The sequence below is a fragment of the Paramacrobiotus metropolitanus genome, unplaced genomic scaffold (assembly GCF_019649055.1).
Source record: "Paramacrobiotus metropolitanus isolate TYO unplaced genomic scaffold, Prichtersi_v1.0 Parri_scaffold0000176, whole genome shotgun sequence".
Lineage (NCBI taxonomy): Eukaryota > Metazoa > Tardigrada > Eutardigrada > Parachela > Macrobiotidae > Paramacrobiotus > Paramacrobiotus metropolitanus.
This window is the reverse complement of record NW_026570396.1, coordinates 138,255-152,532: the sequence shown is the minus strand read 5'-3', so window position 1 is coordinate 152,532 and position 14,278 is coordinate 138,255. Positions and strand designations below refer to the sequence as shown.

Sequence of the window (14,278 nt, the reverse complement as noted above, 5' to 3'; positions counted from 1 at the left end):
CGGTACATGGTACCAGAATCGTGTACATGCAGGAAATATTTCACTTTTGCGCACTCCCAAACCCTTCTTTCTCTTGTTTTATGACATTCTGTAGCCAGATGATTTGTACACACAGGCGTGAAAACCGTTTGTGCGCGCAACATCCGGTTCGGGAGTTATGACTTACAAAATTCCAAAAAGTTTAAATGCATTCAGGTGTACCAAAAGTCTCATTACGAACCAATCTCTTTCAAATTTTGCACGTAAATGCACATGGCCACGAAGATCGTTTTTACACCGATCCACTGTTCTAGCATTTTTTTTCAAATTTTAAAATGAATTTCAAAAATTTTAAAATTCATTTTAAAATTTGAAAAAAATCATGGAACTCTGGCTCGGTGTAAAAACGATCTTTATGGCCATGTGCATTTACGTGCAAAATCTGAAGGAGATCGGTCCATAATGAGACTTTTGGGACATTTGAATGCATTTAAACTTTTTGGAATTTTCTAAGTGCCATGGCTCCCGAACCGGATGTTGCGCGCACGAACGGTTTTCTCGCCTGTGTATACAAATCATCTGACTACAGAATGTCATAAAACAAAAGAAAAAAGGGTTTGGGAGTGCGCGAAAGTGAAAGATTTCGTGCATGTACACGATTTTGGTACCATATACCGGGCCACTTACATGGTACCAAAAAAAACGACACAAATTTATCGTCATGTCGAAATAAGGCTGCGCTTACAGATTGGTTATTGAAATATGATGCATACCGTCAGCACATACCCCTTTTAAGGCAGACATGCCGAAAGATAAACCTAGTCCCGAGCAGATTTACCGTTCGGCATCGTTGACTTATCCATTCAGTCATGGTTCATAACGCAGTTTGATACACGAAGTACAAGAATTTCCCACCATTTAACGCTTGCATAAAGAAATCTGCTAAAATCTGTTTGCACTTACACAAAACTAAATGGGATAATACAGTTACACTTTTTTCAGCATTCTGGAAGCGCTAACACTGAAATTTTTATATTTTTATTTGTTAATAAAATAAATGGCGACTGCATCTTCTAACGCTTTGGGTACCATCCGTGCAGGGGATATTTTACCTGCTACTCTAGCTGCCAGTGCGAGCAATAGTGACTCTGGATCACCAGCAATACCGAAAAAAACCGCGAGCTCCGAAACATATCTGGACGGATCGAGAAGAGCCATTTTTAGTAGAGTGGCTGCAAGACCATTCCAACTACCAACAGTAGAAATGCGCGGGAAAAACGGATCCAAACAGCCAGACACAGCAGACAAGCGGTAACACAAAAGCCCACGTTGCCAAAATTATTACCAGATACTTGGTTAGCAAATGCGGTCCCCACAACAGAGAGCGCCACGTCAAAAACATCAAAGAAAAAATCAAGGGCTTTGAAACCAAATGGAGAGATACGAATACCTGGCTGAAAGGGACAGGAAATGGGATTATAAAGATTGGGGAAGATCGAGCAGATCGACTTAAGCGGCAAGCGGTTAAAGGTAAGATTGTCAATTTTCACTGCGATGTAATGCTATTTACGTATATGAGTAAGGCTAAGTGCTGTATGTGAAGACTGAGGACATAATTATATGCCAGGCTGTGTGCATGCAGGCATTTAATTAGAGTGGAAGTCACCAGAACGCGAAGTTGAGACAGACTCACTCCATTAAAGCATTCCCTCACAGCAGCGTGGCAGCTAATGCCATGCCTCTGTAATTAACCCATGAGTCGGACTGTGTGTGAGTAGCTGGCCGTCACGTCAGCATCTGAAATGCTCGTCCCGTTCTGTTTAGTGCCGAGATACTAAAAGTTCCAGATGACAAAAAAATGGAAAACATGTGTTTACATGTCAACAACCTGTTTTTCGAGAACCTAACCGCACAGATCGCTTTGATAAATAAAAACATAAAAAACGAGTTAGGGCAGAAATCTGAAAAAAGTGAAAATTTTCATTTTTACTACTTCACAACTCATTTTTATTTATTCTTGCTGATTATTGGCTTTTTGTAGACGAAGTGCTGCGGCAGTTCAAGTATTTCTTCGATCTGGACGCTGTTATGTGGGAAAGAGCTGCGAACGAACCAGCGTATGTTTCGAATACAGGCCACAATATTAACAGCGGTGCCAATGTCATGGGCGTTTTGCGCATGGAGGAGGGCAGCGGAGGCGATCCCGATGATGAAGGTGAACACGATGCTGGGGCGGTTGCGTTGGGCAGTGGCAGTAATGTTGCACACATGGACGGAGACGAAGAGTTTTTAAGCCATCACGATCGACGACTAAACGGGTACAGCGATATGGAAGTCGAGCCGCTCTCTGTTGATCCCGGGAACATTGTGCTTTATAAGACTAAGAAGCCGGCTGATAAACCAAAGAAAAAGCAGAAGACGACAGAGTTTTCTGATACACTACTGACCATTGAAGAGAAAAAAGACCGCCGTTTCGAAGAAGAACTGAAACTTGCCAAACTGCGGGAAGACCGGATGGAGAAAATGCAAAAACGACAGCTCGGCTTCCAGGAAAAACAGCTGAACATGCAGGCCGATGAATTAAATATTCGGCGTATGGAGGCTGAGAATCGCCGACTCGGGCTTCAGTTACGACTACGCAGTAACGGAAATGCGGTAAATGACCAGTTATTTTGAGTGTTTTAATTTCAACAATCACCATCCAATTTGAACTTCAGTTATTGCCACTGCCATCTGTACATTCGTTTTTTATTCTCTAATACTTGTTAACACGTACTGCATAATACGCTCGCGCTTCCTTTGTCCGTCTTCGTTGTGGCGTACGTGACCGTTGTTCTCTTCGTCATCGTTGTCATTATCGATTGCCTCCCAGTCGGGATCAAATGCATCAGTATTTTCTACACAAATGTTATGTAAAATACAGCAGCATCTGAACCAATAAATCGCTCTAGTGTGGTCATCAGCGTCATTAATGTAAATTCTTAAACCACGTAAACACTGAATTCTGCCTTTTATGTGGCCAATGGTGTGTTCCGATAATGCCCGGGCGCTGCAGTGGCGGTAGTTAAATGTGCGATGATTACGGGTTGCAATTTGGTTCTTCCGAAAAGGAGGAATAACCGTCGTAGTGCAAGAATAAGCGCTGTCCCCCAGTATGTACAACTCGGAATGTAGATTCTCGAGGTGTGATTTCTCCTCGTCTAAGCAGGCGTTCTCCGTGCTTAGCCTTTCCAGATCCTCGTTCAGTTCAGTAATACGTTGGGTGGCCGCCTGGTAATCCTTGACCAGGCCGGCATTGTTGGCCTCCAAGGTGATGATCCGGTCATGTTGGTTCTGGATCACCTGTTTAGCTTGGATGAAAGCCCGCTTCAGTTGGATAAAGTTCTGATGTCCAATGGCGCTGTTCTGGTCAAGTTGGACCCGAATGGTTGATTCGGTCTTGAGCTGGCTCTGGAGGGCAACGATCTGTTGCTGGAGTTGCATGTTCTGAGCTTCCTTCTGTTGAACCGCTTGGCTTAACACTTCTCCCTGTTGGATCGTCTGCATGAGGTTTTGGTTGCTCTCATACAGCAGGTTGTATCCATTCCGCAGGCGGTTGATTTCGTCCTGCAGGTTGGACATGTCGTCGGTAAGACGTTCATTTTCATTCAAGAGGCGATCCGAATCGGTATCGTCAATTGTGGTCCGGGCCGCTTTCAGGTCGTCCTTGGCTTGGGTCAGCTCAATCCTCGTTGAGGTGAGCAATGACTCTGCTTTGGATGCGAGGTCCCTGTATTTGTGGACCTCGTCCTGCGTCAGCCGTTCGGACGCCAAGGCGGCTTCGGATACAGCCTCAAGCTGTTTGGTCAGGTCCCGTATTTTGGTCCGGAGTTGGAGAATTTCGTCCATCTCTTCGGGCCGGGTTACCTGGATCAGCTTTTGTGGGCTGGATTTGGCGCGGCTCGTATCCCAGGTGAGCTGGTTCAAGTCCATCCTGGATGTGGCCCTGTTAAGTTGAGTCAGGTCCGCAATTGGCTCTAAATCCGGTTTGGACTGGCCAGACGCGCCGATGCCGTCATTGGTTGGCGATGGCGTTGTGTGGGTTGAGCCATCGACTTCAAACATGATGGGCGACTGACTCACGGGCTGTTGGCCCTGGGCATGTGCCTTTGGACCAGCCCTTTTGGCTTGGCCCTTGGCCTTGCGTCCACCTTTGGCCACCGTTGGTGCCTCAGGTTGGATCTGGTCCGAGCCCGATAGGGTTGGACTTGCTATCAGATCCTGGACGTCAAGGTTGGCCCGGGCCAAGTTATCAGCACCGGGTCCATCAGTACGTGTCTTATCCTCACCTGTGGCTGCCGTTGGCGCCGCAGGTTGGACTTGGCCCGAGCCAGGTATGGCCGGTTGTTGCGCCCAGTCCCTAGGGACACTGTTGGCCTGGGCCGGCTTGTTGGCGCCAGGTTGGCTGTCTTGAGGCTGGTTTGCCTCAAGCAACCCTTCGGACGCTTCCAGGAATGTGTCGTCCTGGGTGGCGTCCAAACTTTCATCGCTTGTCTCCAGATCGGCCGGCAGGATTTGGTTGTCCCGCCTGGCCCTGGCCTCGGCCGAACTCGTAGAGCCGGCCAAGTTTGGCTCTTCGGGGTTGGAACTGTTCTGCCTGGCGTTACGAAACCCGTAAGGTCCCGTTGGCTCACGCGTGGCGTAGTTCTTCCCGAGGGGCCTGGTATATTCGTTTGGCTGGCGTCGGTCTATAGGACTGAGCAATCTCCGTTAGAGTTGCTCATGGCTGGTGTATTGCATCACCTTGGCCAAGGCGCTGTAAGTTTGGCCCATGGCACCCGGACTTAGAAAATTTTCTTGGTCTTTGGTCTGGACCGGAACATTGAGTTGGATATCGGGTCGGTGCTGGTTAGGTGCGCTAGAGCTTAGGATTAGCTTTAGCTCCCTATGGCCCTATGCTACGTTACTGACCAGTGTAACGTCAGATACTTAGTGGTCTTGCAATTAGCTCTACGTCACAAGTAGCGTGCCGTGAGCAAAAAGTATGACTCACTACGAGTCTTATAACACGTGTTCTGATTGGCCAAAATTTGATGGAAAATCACCACGCTGACGTCACGCGACTTTTCGCGAAAATTTCTGGCTGGACAAAATGGCGGATGTTTTTCGCCAAAAATTCGTTAAAAATCGGGTAAAATTTTCTTGAGAGATTCGTTACACAATTCTAGTGTAGAATTTCGAGAGGAATCCGGAAATGCTATTTCTAAGCAGATCGGTTGAACGGTTCAAAAGTTATGGATTTGCAAAGTTTAGGTTCTACGAAAAACCACGAAATTTTCGAAAGTTCTACGAGAAGCCTACGCGTCACAGTCTGGTTTTACCGAGTTTTTCTCGTCCAAACTGCTGCTCCGTCGTTCTACTTCGCCCTCTTCTACCGTGAGGGCCGCAGGCTTACTTATAAGCCCGACCCGTATCAACGCAACCCGGTAGGGTGCTTATTTTGGTCAACAGGAACGTACCCAACGCAGTTTTTGCGCGGGGAGCCAAGCTGCGGGTGGCTTACTTATAAGCCCGACCCATATGAATAATCCGTCGCGCAGCAGGTTTCCAACGAAACCTGTATGATGCAGTAAAGATGATGGTCGCGGGTTGGCTGGCCTACTTTTAGGCAATCAGCGTAGTTCGACCGAAATGCCTTCACTGGGGAGCAGAGGTGTCGCAGGAAGGAAAACCGAGCGAGTCTGCTACCATGTCAGATATGACACAGAAGCAGATGGAAAATGGGGGCAAATATGCCTTTATTGTGGTAACAATAAAGCAACAACAAAAACCAACAGAAAACCCGATGGGGAAAAGCTGTGGAAAAAGTAGCTGCAAGCGCGCTCGTAAGAATCGTGATAATGATTCAGCGTGCTGCAGGTATGCAACAGCTGATGCCGCAAAGCATGGAATCTCTCGTAGGCGCTGGGCTACGCCCCCAAGAGTGCTGCGATGCGCTGATTGGTCAGCGAGACAAAGTGAACGCTGAGTTAGCAGCGTAATAACGCGGCACGAATGGCGTGGCCATGTGCGGGCGGGCGACAGAGCAAGCCACAAGAGGTGTCTACCGCCTCGAGTGAGCGGTCTCTGACACCTATGTATACTGAAATCATTTTGCTACACAATGTCAAAAAAGCAACACAAAAAAGTGTTTGGAATTGCACGAAAGCGCATATTCCCGTTAATGTACCTATAACGAATTTAGTGCAAATATGTGCACGAATTTAGTACCAGGCTAAATCCTTTAATTGTTTACACCAGAATTGATGTAATTATTGAAGCACAAAGCAAATTAGGAAAAGAAGCTAATTAGTTATTATATTAATACGGAAAAGCTATCAAAACGTTTAGATAATCCTCAAGCGCTTCCTGTAGATTGCGTTTTGAGTTTCGGCATTTGTTACAGATATGGTTACGGCTGTTTTTTAAACATTCCCCGTAAGCTGAGAGAAAATAAAGATTTAAGGTTAAAAGTTCAGTATAATTTGGGGATTTAAGGTTTAGATCTTATTAAAGATTAGATTTGAACTTTTATGTAGTGAGCCAGCGCTTGCAGTTCTTATGACTTGGATAGCTGCTTTTCGTGCATAGTTTTAATTTTTTTAAATATAATGTGTTGCCCTAAATGAGACGATGTATGTCTTTAGCAACAAGCTAAAAGGGCACTGATTTATACGGAACCCTAAAAATTATTGATTTGTGCGGCAACGAATCGCCATATCTGTACATACAGTATTTGTGGGTTCGGCCATTCGTGCTATTTTCAACTTGTATGCTTATTAGTTACTACTCTAGTACAAGTTATTACACGGTATACGAATATGAAAACGACGCAAACCCCGGAGCAGGTACCAATCGTGAAACGATAATAACACACGTATAATCATGCCAACAACTGTTGCATTCAACTACTCTCGGATTTCCAACGCTTAAACAGGTTTTTGTACATAGTTCGCATTAGATAAAGGCTGGTAACGTACATCCGCGTGTATGCCAGCGTGCGAGAAAAGCTGTCCGTATACGTCAAACATGCATCATTTTTGCCGCTCGGTGTGCAGAGAAAATGTTAACAACAGTAAATAATGCGCGCGGTGCGACACGGCCAGGTACGCTCAGTTTTCGGAACAGCGATCACATTTCTCTCAAGCAGGAAATGATAATCTCATGATTGACGTCACTTCCTGGAAAAGGCTTTATTTTACAACGGTGCCTTGGGCCGCCGTCCTTAGACGTTAGCGGTGTCTGAAAGACACATTAATTTTGTAAACTAAAATTTCCTCGACAACTTGTAAGTAAAAAACGTTTGCCATCATGTCAGGCGGCTCGATCATGGAACCAAAAAACTTGAAACTTCGAAAGCTTCTCTGGATTTCCACTGTGGAAATTTTGCTGGGATTTTTGTCGCTCCTCTCCATAGTTTGGCGGATATTGTGTAAGAATTTATTAAAGAGTTTTTATTTAGCGATATTAATGCATGCGTTTTGCAAAAGTTTTCTTCGTCAGTATTTTATAACAAAATCTGACAAGCGTCAACTACATTTCCTGTAGTGGTCTGGTCCCTCTGGATAACACGAATTTATGGATGGTTTTGCAAAAATGATATCTAAACTTATGCAACGCCAACTTCTTACTAAAATGTCGATTTTTTTCGAAAGCTCAGTTTTACAATTTCGTATAATTGACAAATGTTTGGACTTATTCATACTTTAATAATCGCAGGCGTCATGTCATACGTTTAAAAATCATGAGTATTTCTTATTATTAACTTGCGCAATTTGATCTACAAAGCAGCCGAGTCAGCAATTCCTTGTAATAATTCTAATGCGCTAAATTTTTAAAGTTTTAGTGATCAAATCTTCGTCAGTGAACTAATGTGAACGCGTCTGCTTTTTGTTCATTCAGCGGTTATTTTCCATTAAAACAATACAGTAATTGCATGTATTTGTAGGTTGGAATTCCCAAAAATAATATCTTCGTTGCACTTTCAAGGACGTTCGAGTTATCTGCTGCGACAGTTTTACTCTTTACCGGCTTCATTGCATGCTTCGCCATCTGGCGCTCCCTCCACGCACCGTTACGGCCTACCCTTTTTCTCTGTGCAAGTGGACTGAACGTCGTGGGGCTGACGCTATTCAGCACACTGGCTTTCTGGATCGGAGCTGCATTGGTCGGGATGTTTTTTTGCCTTAGTCCGGTAGACGGATGTGGGTTAGACTCGTCTGTATACGTCTATGGCCTAATTCCGATGCTGCTGAGCATGCTGATTATGGGGACCACGGCCTGCGCATCAAGGACCTGTGTGCGCTGTTATTCGGCTGCGTTGAAAAAGAAAATAACCCTTAATATGCACAACCGCCCAAATTTTCGTGCCAGGATGGATCGCATAGAGGAGGGTTTGACGATGCTGCGTGAGGTGGCTGAAAATCATATTCAACAGGAGCTTTTGTCCAGTCCACCACCGTATTACGAAAACATGTAGGTCGGACCCTCTGACGTCATAAATATTGGCGGATAGATGAAAAGTTCGCAAAATTACACTCGTGTGTTTCTGACAAACGAATCCTGTGTGTTAGTTTTGTATATTTTTCCCCCCATTTTCGTTTTTATCGTATTGATAAATTTCTGTGTTCATCTGTTTAACTTTAGTCAGCCTATGTTTGGCAAAGTTGCCGCTTTTTTCGTGATCTGACTGCTTGCCGAAAGTGTGGTTGTATAATAAAAAATATACAGTCCGTTAACAAACTGCGCAAGTACAGGGGTGCTAGTACGCCAATTTGGGGCACTTTTGTAAAACAACTGCCAAATACTTCCATACGTTGTTTCGTTTTTGTGTTTGATTTTGTATTTTCCCTGCAACTTTTTATTGCAAATCCAGAAAAGCTAAAACCGGCGCCATTTGAGCTGTCAGTGGCGGTGGCGAGCGTTGATTTAGTGGAAGAGGTACATAGTAGTCCTTTTTGGGCTGCTTACATCTGCCACTCTAACAAATTCGCCAATCGATATTTTTGCGTGAACTTTTCTGTTAACTGTTGAGTGACCCAAAAGGTATTTGTCACGGCCAGGACAAAAATTTTTCGCATTCAGTGGCTGACTTAGTGCAGAACCCGTTCTCACGCTCTGTAGGATTCATCTTATAAAGCTGTAAATTATATCGCATACGCCCTTATTTTACCGCTGTCTTCCTTATTAATTTTAATTCAAATCAATGTGCAGTTCGTGCAGCAGGAACACATCCAGTGGCAAACAATCAGTTTGCACAGTAAACAGAAAAAGGGCCAATTTGCGCAGTATCTTTCAAAACGAAGCATGTACGTACGTACTATTTCCTGTCATGTACACAGTTCAATACAACGACAATATTCATTTAAATAATATTGGCGTTGTGCTATACTGTAGTAATACTACAGTTACAAATTAATTGCGTTACTTGGGGTTTTACTAACAGAGAAAACAGAATGTGTTGCTTCTTTATTAAAAATGGGTAATACTAATGAAGGCTGCGCGCGGATGGTACACGGCTAGGATTTAGAAGGGGCGAAACCAAACGCGTTCGACCGTTCCCCTGTACTGGTGTCGGCACCCGCTCGAGTGTAACGTTATGGCTCAACATGGCGCTTATGTACCGCGCCAGATTTTAACCATAAGTCCAACTCTGTTAACGGAATAATGATACGGTTCCACGGGACATCTGTAACCTTAACAGAAAGTAGACCGACTATATACTTTTATTTTAAGCAGATAAATTCAGCTTTTAGTCGCACGTTATCTGCATTTGTTCACAGATGCAGTAAATTAATATTCAGTTAAACATTCCAAAATCTGGTAAATTATTAAGCATAGAGGCAGCTGGGGATCTCATAAGTCATCATTACAAAGTAAATACGATCAAACAATTTTGCTCCAGGGAATAGATATGAAATCAGAAAGTTTAATAAAGCAATCAATACATGGAGGCGGAGCTAATTAGTCAAGCCAAAAGCAAATTAGAATAATAAATCCTAAATATGACAAATTCAAGCCATACTTGAGTTTTTACTCTGGAAGCGCTCAGATACTGTTTTCAATATTTATGCCATTCTGTGGGCAAGTTATTTGTGTGCATTAGCGTGAAATTCGTTTCTGCGCGCAACATCCGGTTAGGGAGTTACGGGTGAAATAATACGTATTCCGAAAAGTTTCATTGTGTTGAGGTGCCTAAAATCTTAGCCGGTTTCTTCACGCTGGACGTAAATGCGCACCCATATAAAGATCGCTCTAGCACCGAACCAGAGCTCCACCGTTTTATTCGGACTTTTAAATGAATTTTAGAATTTAAAAAAGTGCTAGAACCTTACCTCATTTTGAGCATGATCTTCTTACAGATAATGAGTGTTACAAAAACAAAATTCTAAACAGATCGGTCTGTGCAGAGACTATTAATTTTGTACATCGTCAAAGGTTTAAACTTTTAAGGATTTCATTTCGCTCATAACTTTCCAACATGTGGTGCCAACAAACGGATTCCATGCCAAAGTATACAAATTCTTTGACTACAGAATATTGTAAAAGAAGGGAAAGATGTTTGGGAGTGCGCGGAAACGACAGTTCGCGTGTACAGGGGTTTGGGCTTGTACGCGAAAAGGGTGTATATATGGGTAGCAAAATAAAAAAGGCTGATTTCAGTGAATCACCAAGAAAACACAGCTGTACTTTGCGATTGCCTTTATTCGGCTAGTTGTTTCGAAAACGGCTCGGTTAACATCTTCAACAATGCATTAATAAGGTGACAGCGAGCAATGAGCAAACGCGAGCAAACACGAGCGAGCTAGCAAAAGCGAGCGCCAGCTTCAGTTTAACGCGCAATGGCGCTAACCGGCTCGGGCAGAGTAAGACGTTCAAACAACCATACTAAGAGAATTCTAAACAGGTAGACAGCAAGCACATCTCTAGCGAAGGCGCTACTCCTCTGCTTCGACTGATCTCCCTGTCTCCTTCCATTTGTCAGGATGGGTGCTGCGGAACATCATAGGCCTTTCAGTCCAAGCCGTTACTGAGTAGCTAGGGTGGTATTGTGATCCTTCGTCTCCCGTGCCCGTCTCATTGGTGGTATTGCTGCCTCGGCCAAGCACTTCGCAGTTCGGGCACAGGCCTTGCGGGCCGTGCACTCGCAGCATGAACTCAGAGTGGTCACCCATCCAAGTCTAAACCGCGCATGTGGGTTGGGCATTGTGCTGCGTCTATCTAGGCGTGTTACTTGTATGCTCAACATGAAAACCCCGGAGAGGGTACCGATCATGCCATAATAATGCGCATATACTCGTGCCGACGATATCGACGATGCGTGCGGTTCGACGCGGCGTGGATTCAGCAAGTAGGTTGATCTTATCATAATTAATAATTTGCGTCACTTCCTCGAAAAGGCATTATTTACAACACCGTCCTGCGCCGACATCAAACGTCAATTGTGGCTGAGCGAAAAGTTTCTGCAGCTAATATTCCGTTGGCGAATTGTCCATAAAGCACGCGTGAGATCTTCATTCTGTTCGATCATGGAAGCAGAATTCTTGAAACAGAAACTTCGAAACCTCCGCTGGATTTCCACTGGAGAAATATCACTGGGAATATTTTCGATCATTACCGTAGTGGGGAGAACATTATGTAAGGAAATAACAGACTTTTTTATTGTCATGTGCGTACAGTACGATGGCATATTGAACTGTACAAGAATTTTCTGTGCTGCAGTATTTTTTAACGACAAACGTTGACTATATTTCCTATACTGGTCTGAATATCACGAATTTATGGACGTTTTGTAAAAAGAATTTAAAAATAATGTAGTGCAAAACTTCGTACTAGAATGTTAGTTCTTGTTCAAAAGCTCAAATAAGGAAAATATCCCTGATACATAATTATATTACATAACGCCTAATTCATGTACTTGGACGAGAGCTTTCAGTTTTGCAGCCCCACTCCTAATTACTAATTTATGGGTTTTTTTTTTATTCTTGATTGTGCAACGACGGCCGTAGTAATATGATTGAGATGTGATTGATGACTGTTACCGTATTTTTTGTATTTGTGGCCTCCTCTATCGTATAAGCCACCCCAAGCTTAGTTCGAACAATTAGTAGCCTCCGTATTAGAAGCCTCTCTATATATACGGTGTATAGCTATAACGCTAGTTTAAAAGCTTCGAAAATTTCAAAACCTCCTCCACAATGTAAACCTCTTCTGCGGTATAAGCTTCTCCCCGAGCACCTTTGAAAATGTAGAAGCACAGGGCTTCAATTCGAGAAATACGGTATGTCGTGATGTAAACATTAATTAAAATCCATTAACACTTTTTTTAGTTTTTAAGACATTTTTTAGCCAAGTGAATTAACCACGTTCGCTTGAAATCCATTATGTGCGCAGTATCTGTTCAGAAAGTCTCGGGTCAAATACTCGTACAAACTGAACTAATATCCGAAAAAGTTAAAATGCAGTAAGATATAGCAAAGGTCTCGATATAGACGTTTGGAGCACTTCTAAAAGTTTAAGCTTTTTGGGATATCATTTCCCTCAACCGACTCTGGCGCGCACAAACGGTTTTCACTTTTCATGCCGGTGTATAACTGTATATAAACTGGTTTTGGGTTGGCCTGGCCCGGGCCGTCATTTAACACAGTGTTATTTTAAAATTGTCGTTATGCAAGCGGCTACCGAGAGTATCTTAACAGAAAACTGGCGGATATTCACATAAAAACAGACAACACTGTGAAATTATGAAAAACTCACCAAAAATACGAACTTTCGGCTAACTATTAGTACTCTCCATGATATTTTTCGTTTTCTAAATCAGTTTGTAAAGACTGATTTAGAAAACGGAAAATAGCATTGATAATAATTAACTGAAAGGTATATGCAAAGAGAACGTCCACTGCGAGCCAGGAATCGGCGCAGACCTTCATAAAGGGTGGACCGAGTACGCCTGGTGGGGCCGGGGCGGCCCAATACTGATACAGATCATGAATTATTTAACGCGTCAGAGTTTTTCAACGTTTTCCGGCGATAGCTCAGCGGCCGCATATTGCGAGCAAATTTTCAATGGAAAATTAAAATCGGTATAATTTAATGAATCAAACGATGAAAACAGCAATATACTCGTAAATCGTACACTATACAATTGTTTACGAGTCCAAAGTGGCATTTGTTCTTGTAACCGGGGTGCAATTTGGTGGAAACTCGCTTTAGGTGATAAATGTAATAAATTTTAGATCGCTTCTGCGGGCACGGGTAAACACGGGGGCTGGATGCGTGCACGGGAGTTCGGACGCGGGTGTTGGCTGTGTGCACCGGTTCCTCCAAATACTTTTTCATCTTATATTTTCCCCCGTTTTATTGAATCACAATAGGTTTTTCACAATAGGGTGAATCACAATAGGGTGAATCACAATTATTGAATAACAATCACTGCCGGCTTTCTGACATTATTATTCTTTCCAGGTGCCATAATCAGAAAATATTCAGGTGCCATAAGCAGAAAAAATTATTACAGAAATTCTCTAGTCTTCAATTCGTCTAAGTTTTACTGTGACTTAATAATATATATATACAAAAATTACTTCATATACTGCACTTACTGTACTATGTACAATACTTGCTATGTAAAACAAAATTTGTAATACTACTATGTATTTTGAACTACTATGTACTACTATGTATTTTGATGAACAGTTAAGGTTTATTGAGTGAGTCAAGTTTCCATAGTAATTACGTAAAAATAAATAAATTTTAAATAAAGAACTTTTAAATAAAATGAAGTACACTTGCACGCAGGCTCGCAGCCGACGGTCGTGCAGGAAACCCTAGCACGCAGCCGACAGTCCGACACCCGTGCGGACCCAAAAAATTCACCCGTGCACGCAGCCATAATGTAAATTTCAATGGATTTACTTTTAAAACAACACGTTTTGGAGACTTAATATTTAAGTAATAATGGAAAGTGCCAGGTGGAAAACGTCGATTTTTTAAAACCGTAGGCCAATGTCGAACCGCCGGCCGAATTTTGCGTGGTCAAAACGCCGGCCGAATTTTGCGTGGTCCAAACGCCGGCAGAAATTCTTGTGGAAAAAAGAACGAGAAATTTTCGTGGTGTGTGAGCTATGACGCTAATTAACACTAAAAATAAAATTTTTTTTAAAAATGCGGTAATAAAAATTAGCCAGCCAAACAAAAATATAAACCATTGTTAAAAACCTGTCCGCTCACTAGAAAATGCTGCAAAAAGCTTGTTCTGATTGCACAATCAAAATATGGGTCA

At 43.1% G+C, this 14,278-nt stretch overlaps 1 protein-coding gene across 1 annotated transcript; it reads left to right on the top strand.

The window, feature by feature from the left end:
• The first annotated feature begins 835 nt into the window (after positions 1 to 835).
• Positions 836 to 2,870, top strand: LOC129600418 (uncharacterized). The gene is made up of 2 exons (XM_055498916.1): positions 836 to 1,509; positions 2,021 to 2,870. Exon 2 carries the CDS (start codon positions 2,068 to 2,070, stop codon positions 2,653 to 2,655), a length of 588 nt encoding a protein of 195 aa, XP_055354891.1. The 5' UTR covers positions 836 to 1,509; positions 2,021 to 2,067; the 3' UTR covers positions 2,656 to 2,870.
• The last annotated feature ends 11,408 nt before the right edge of the window (positions 2,871 to 14,278 follow it).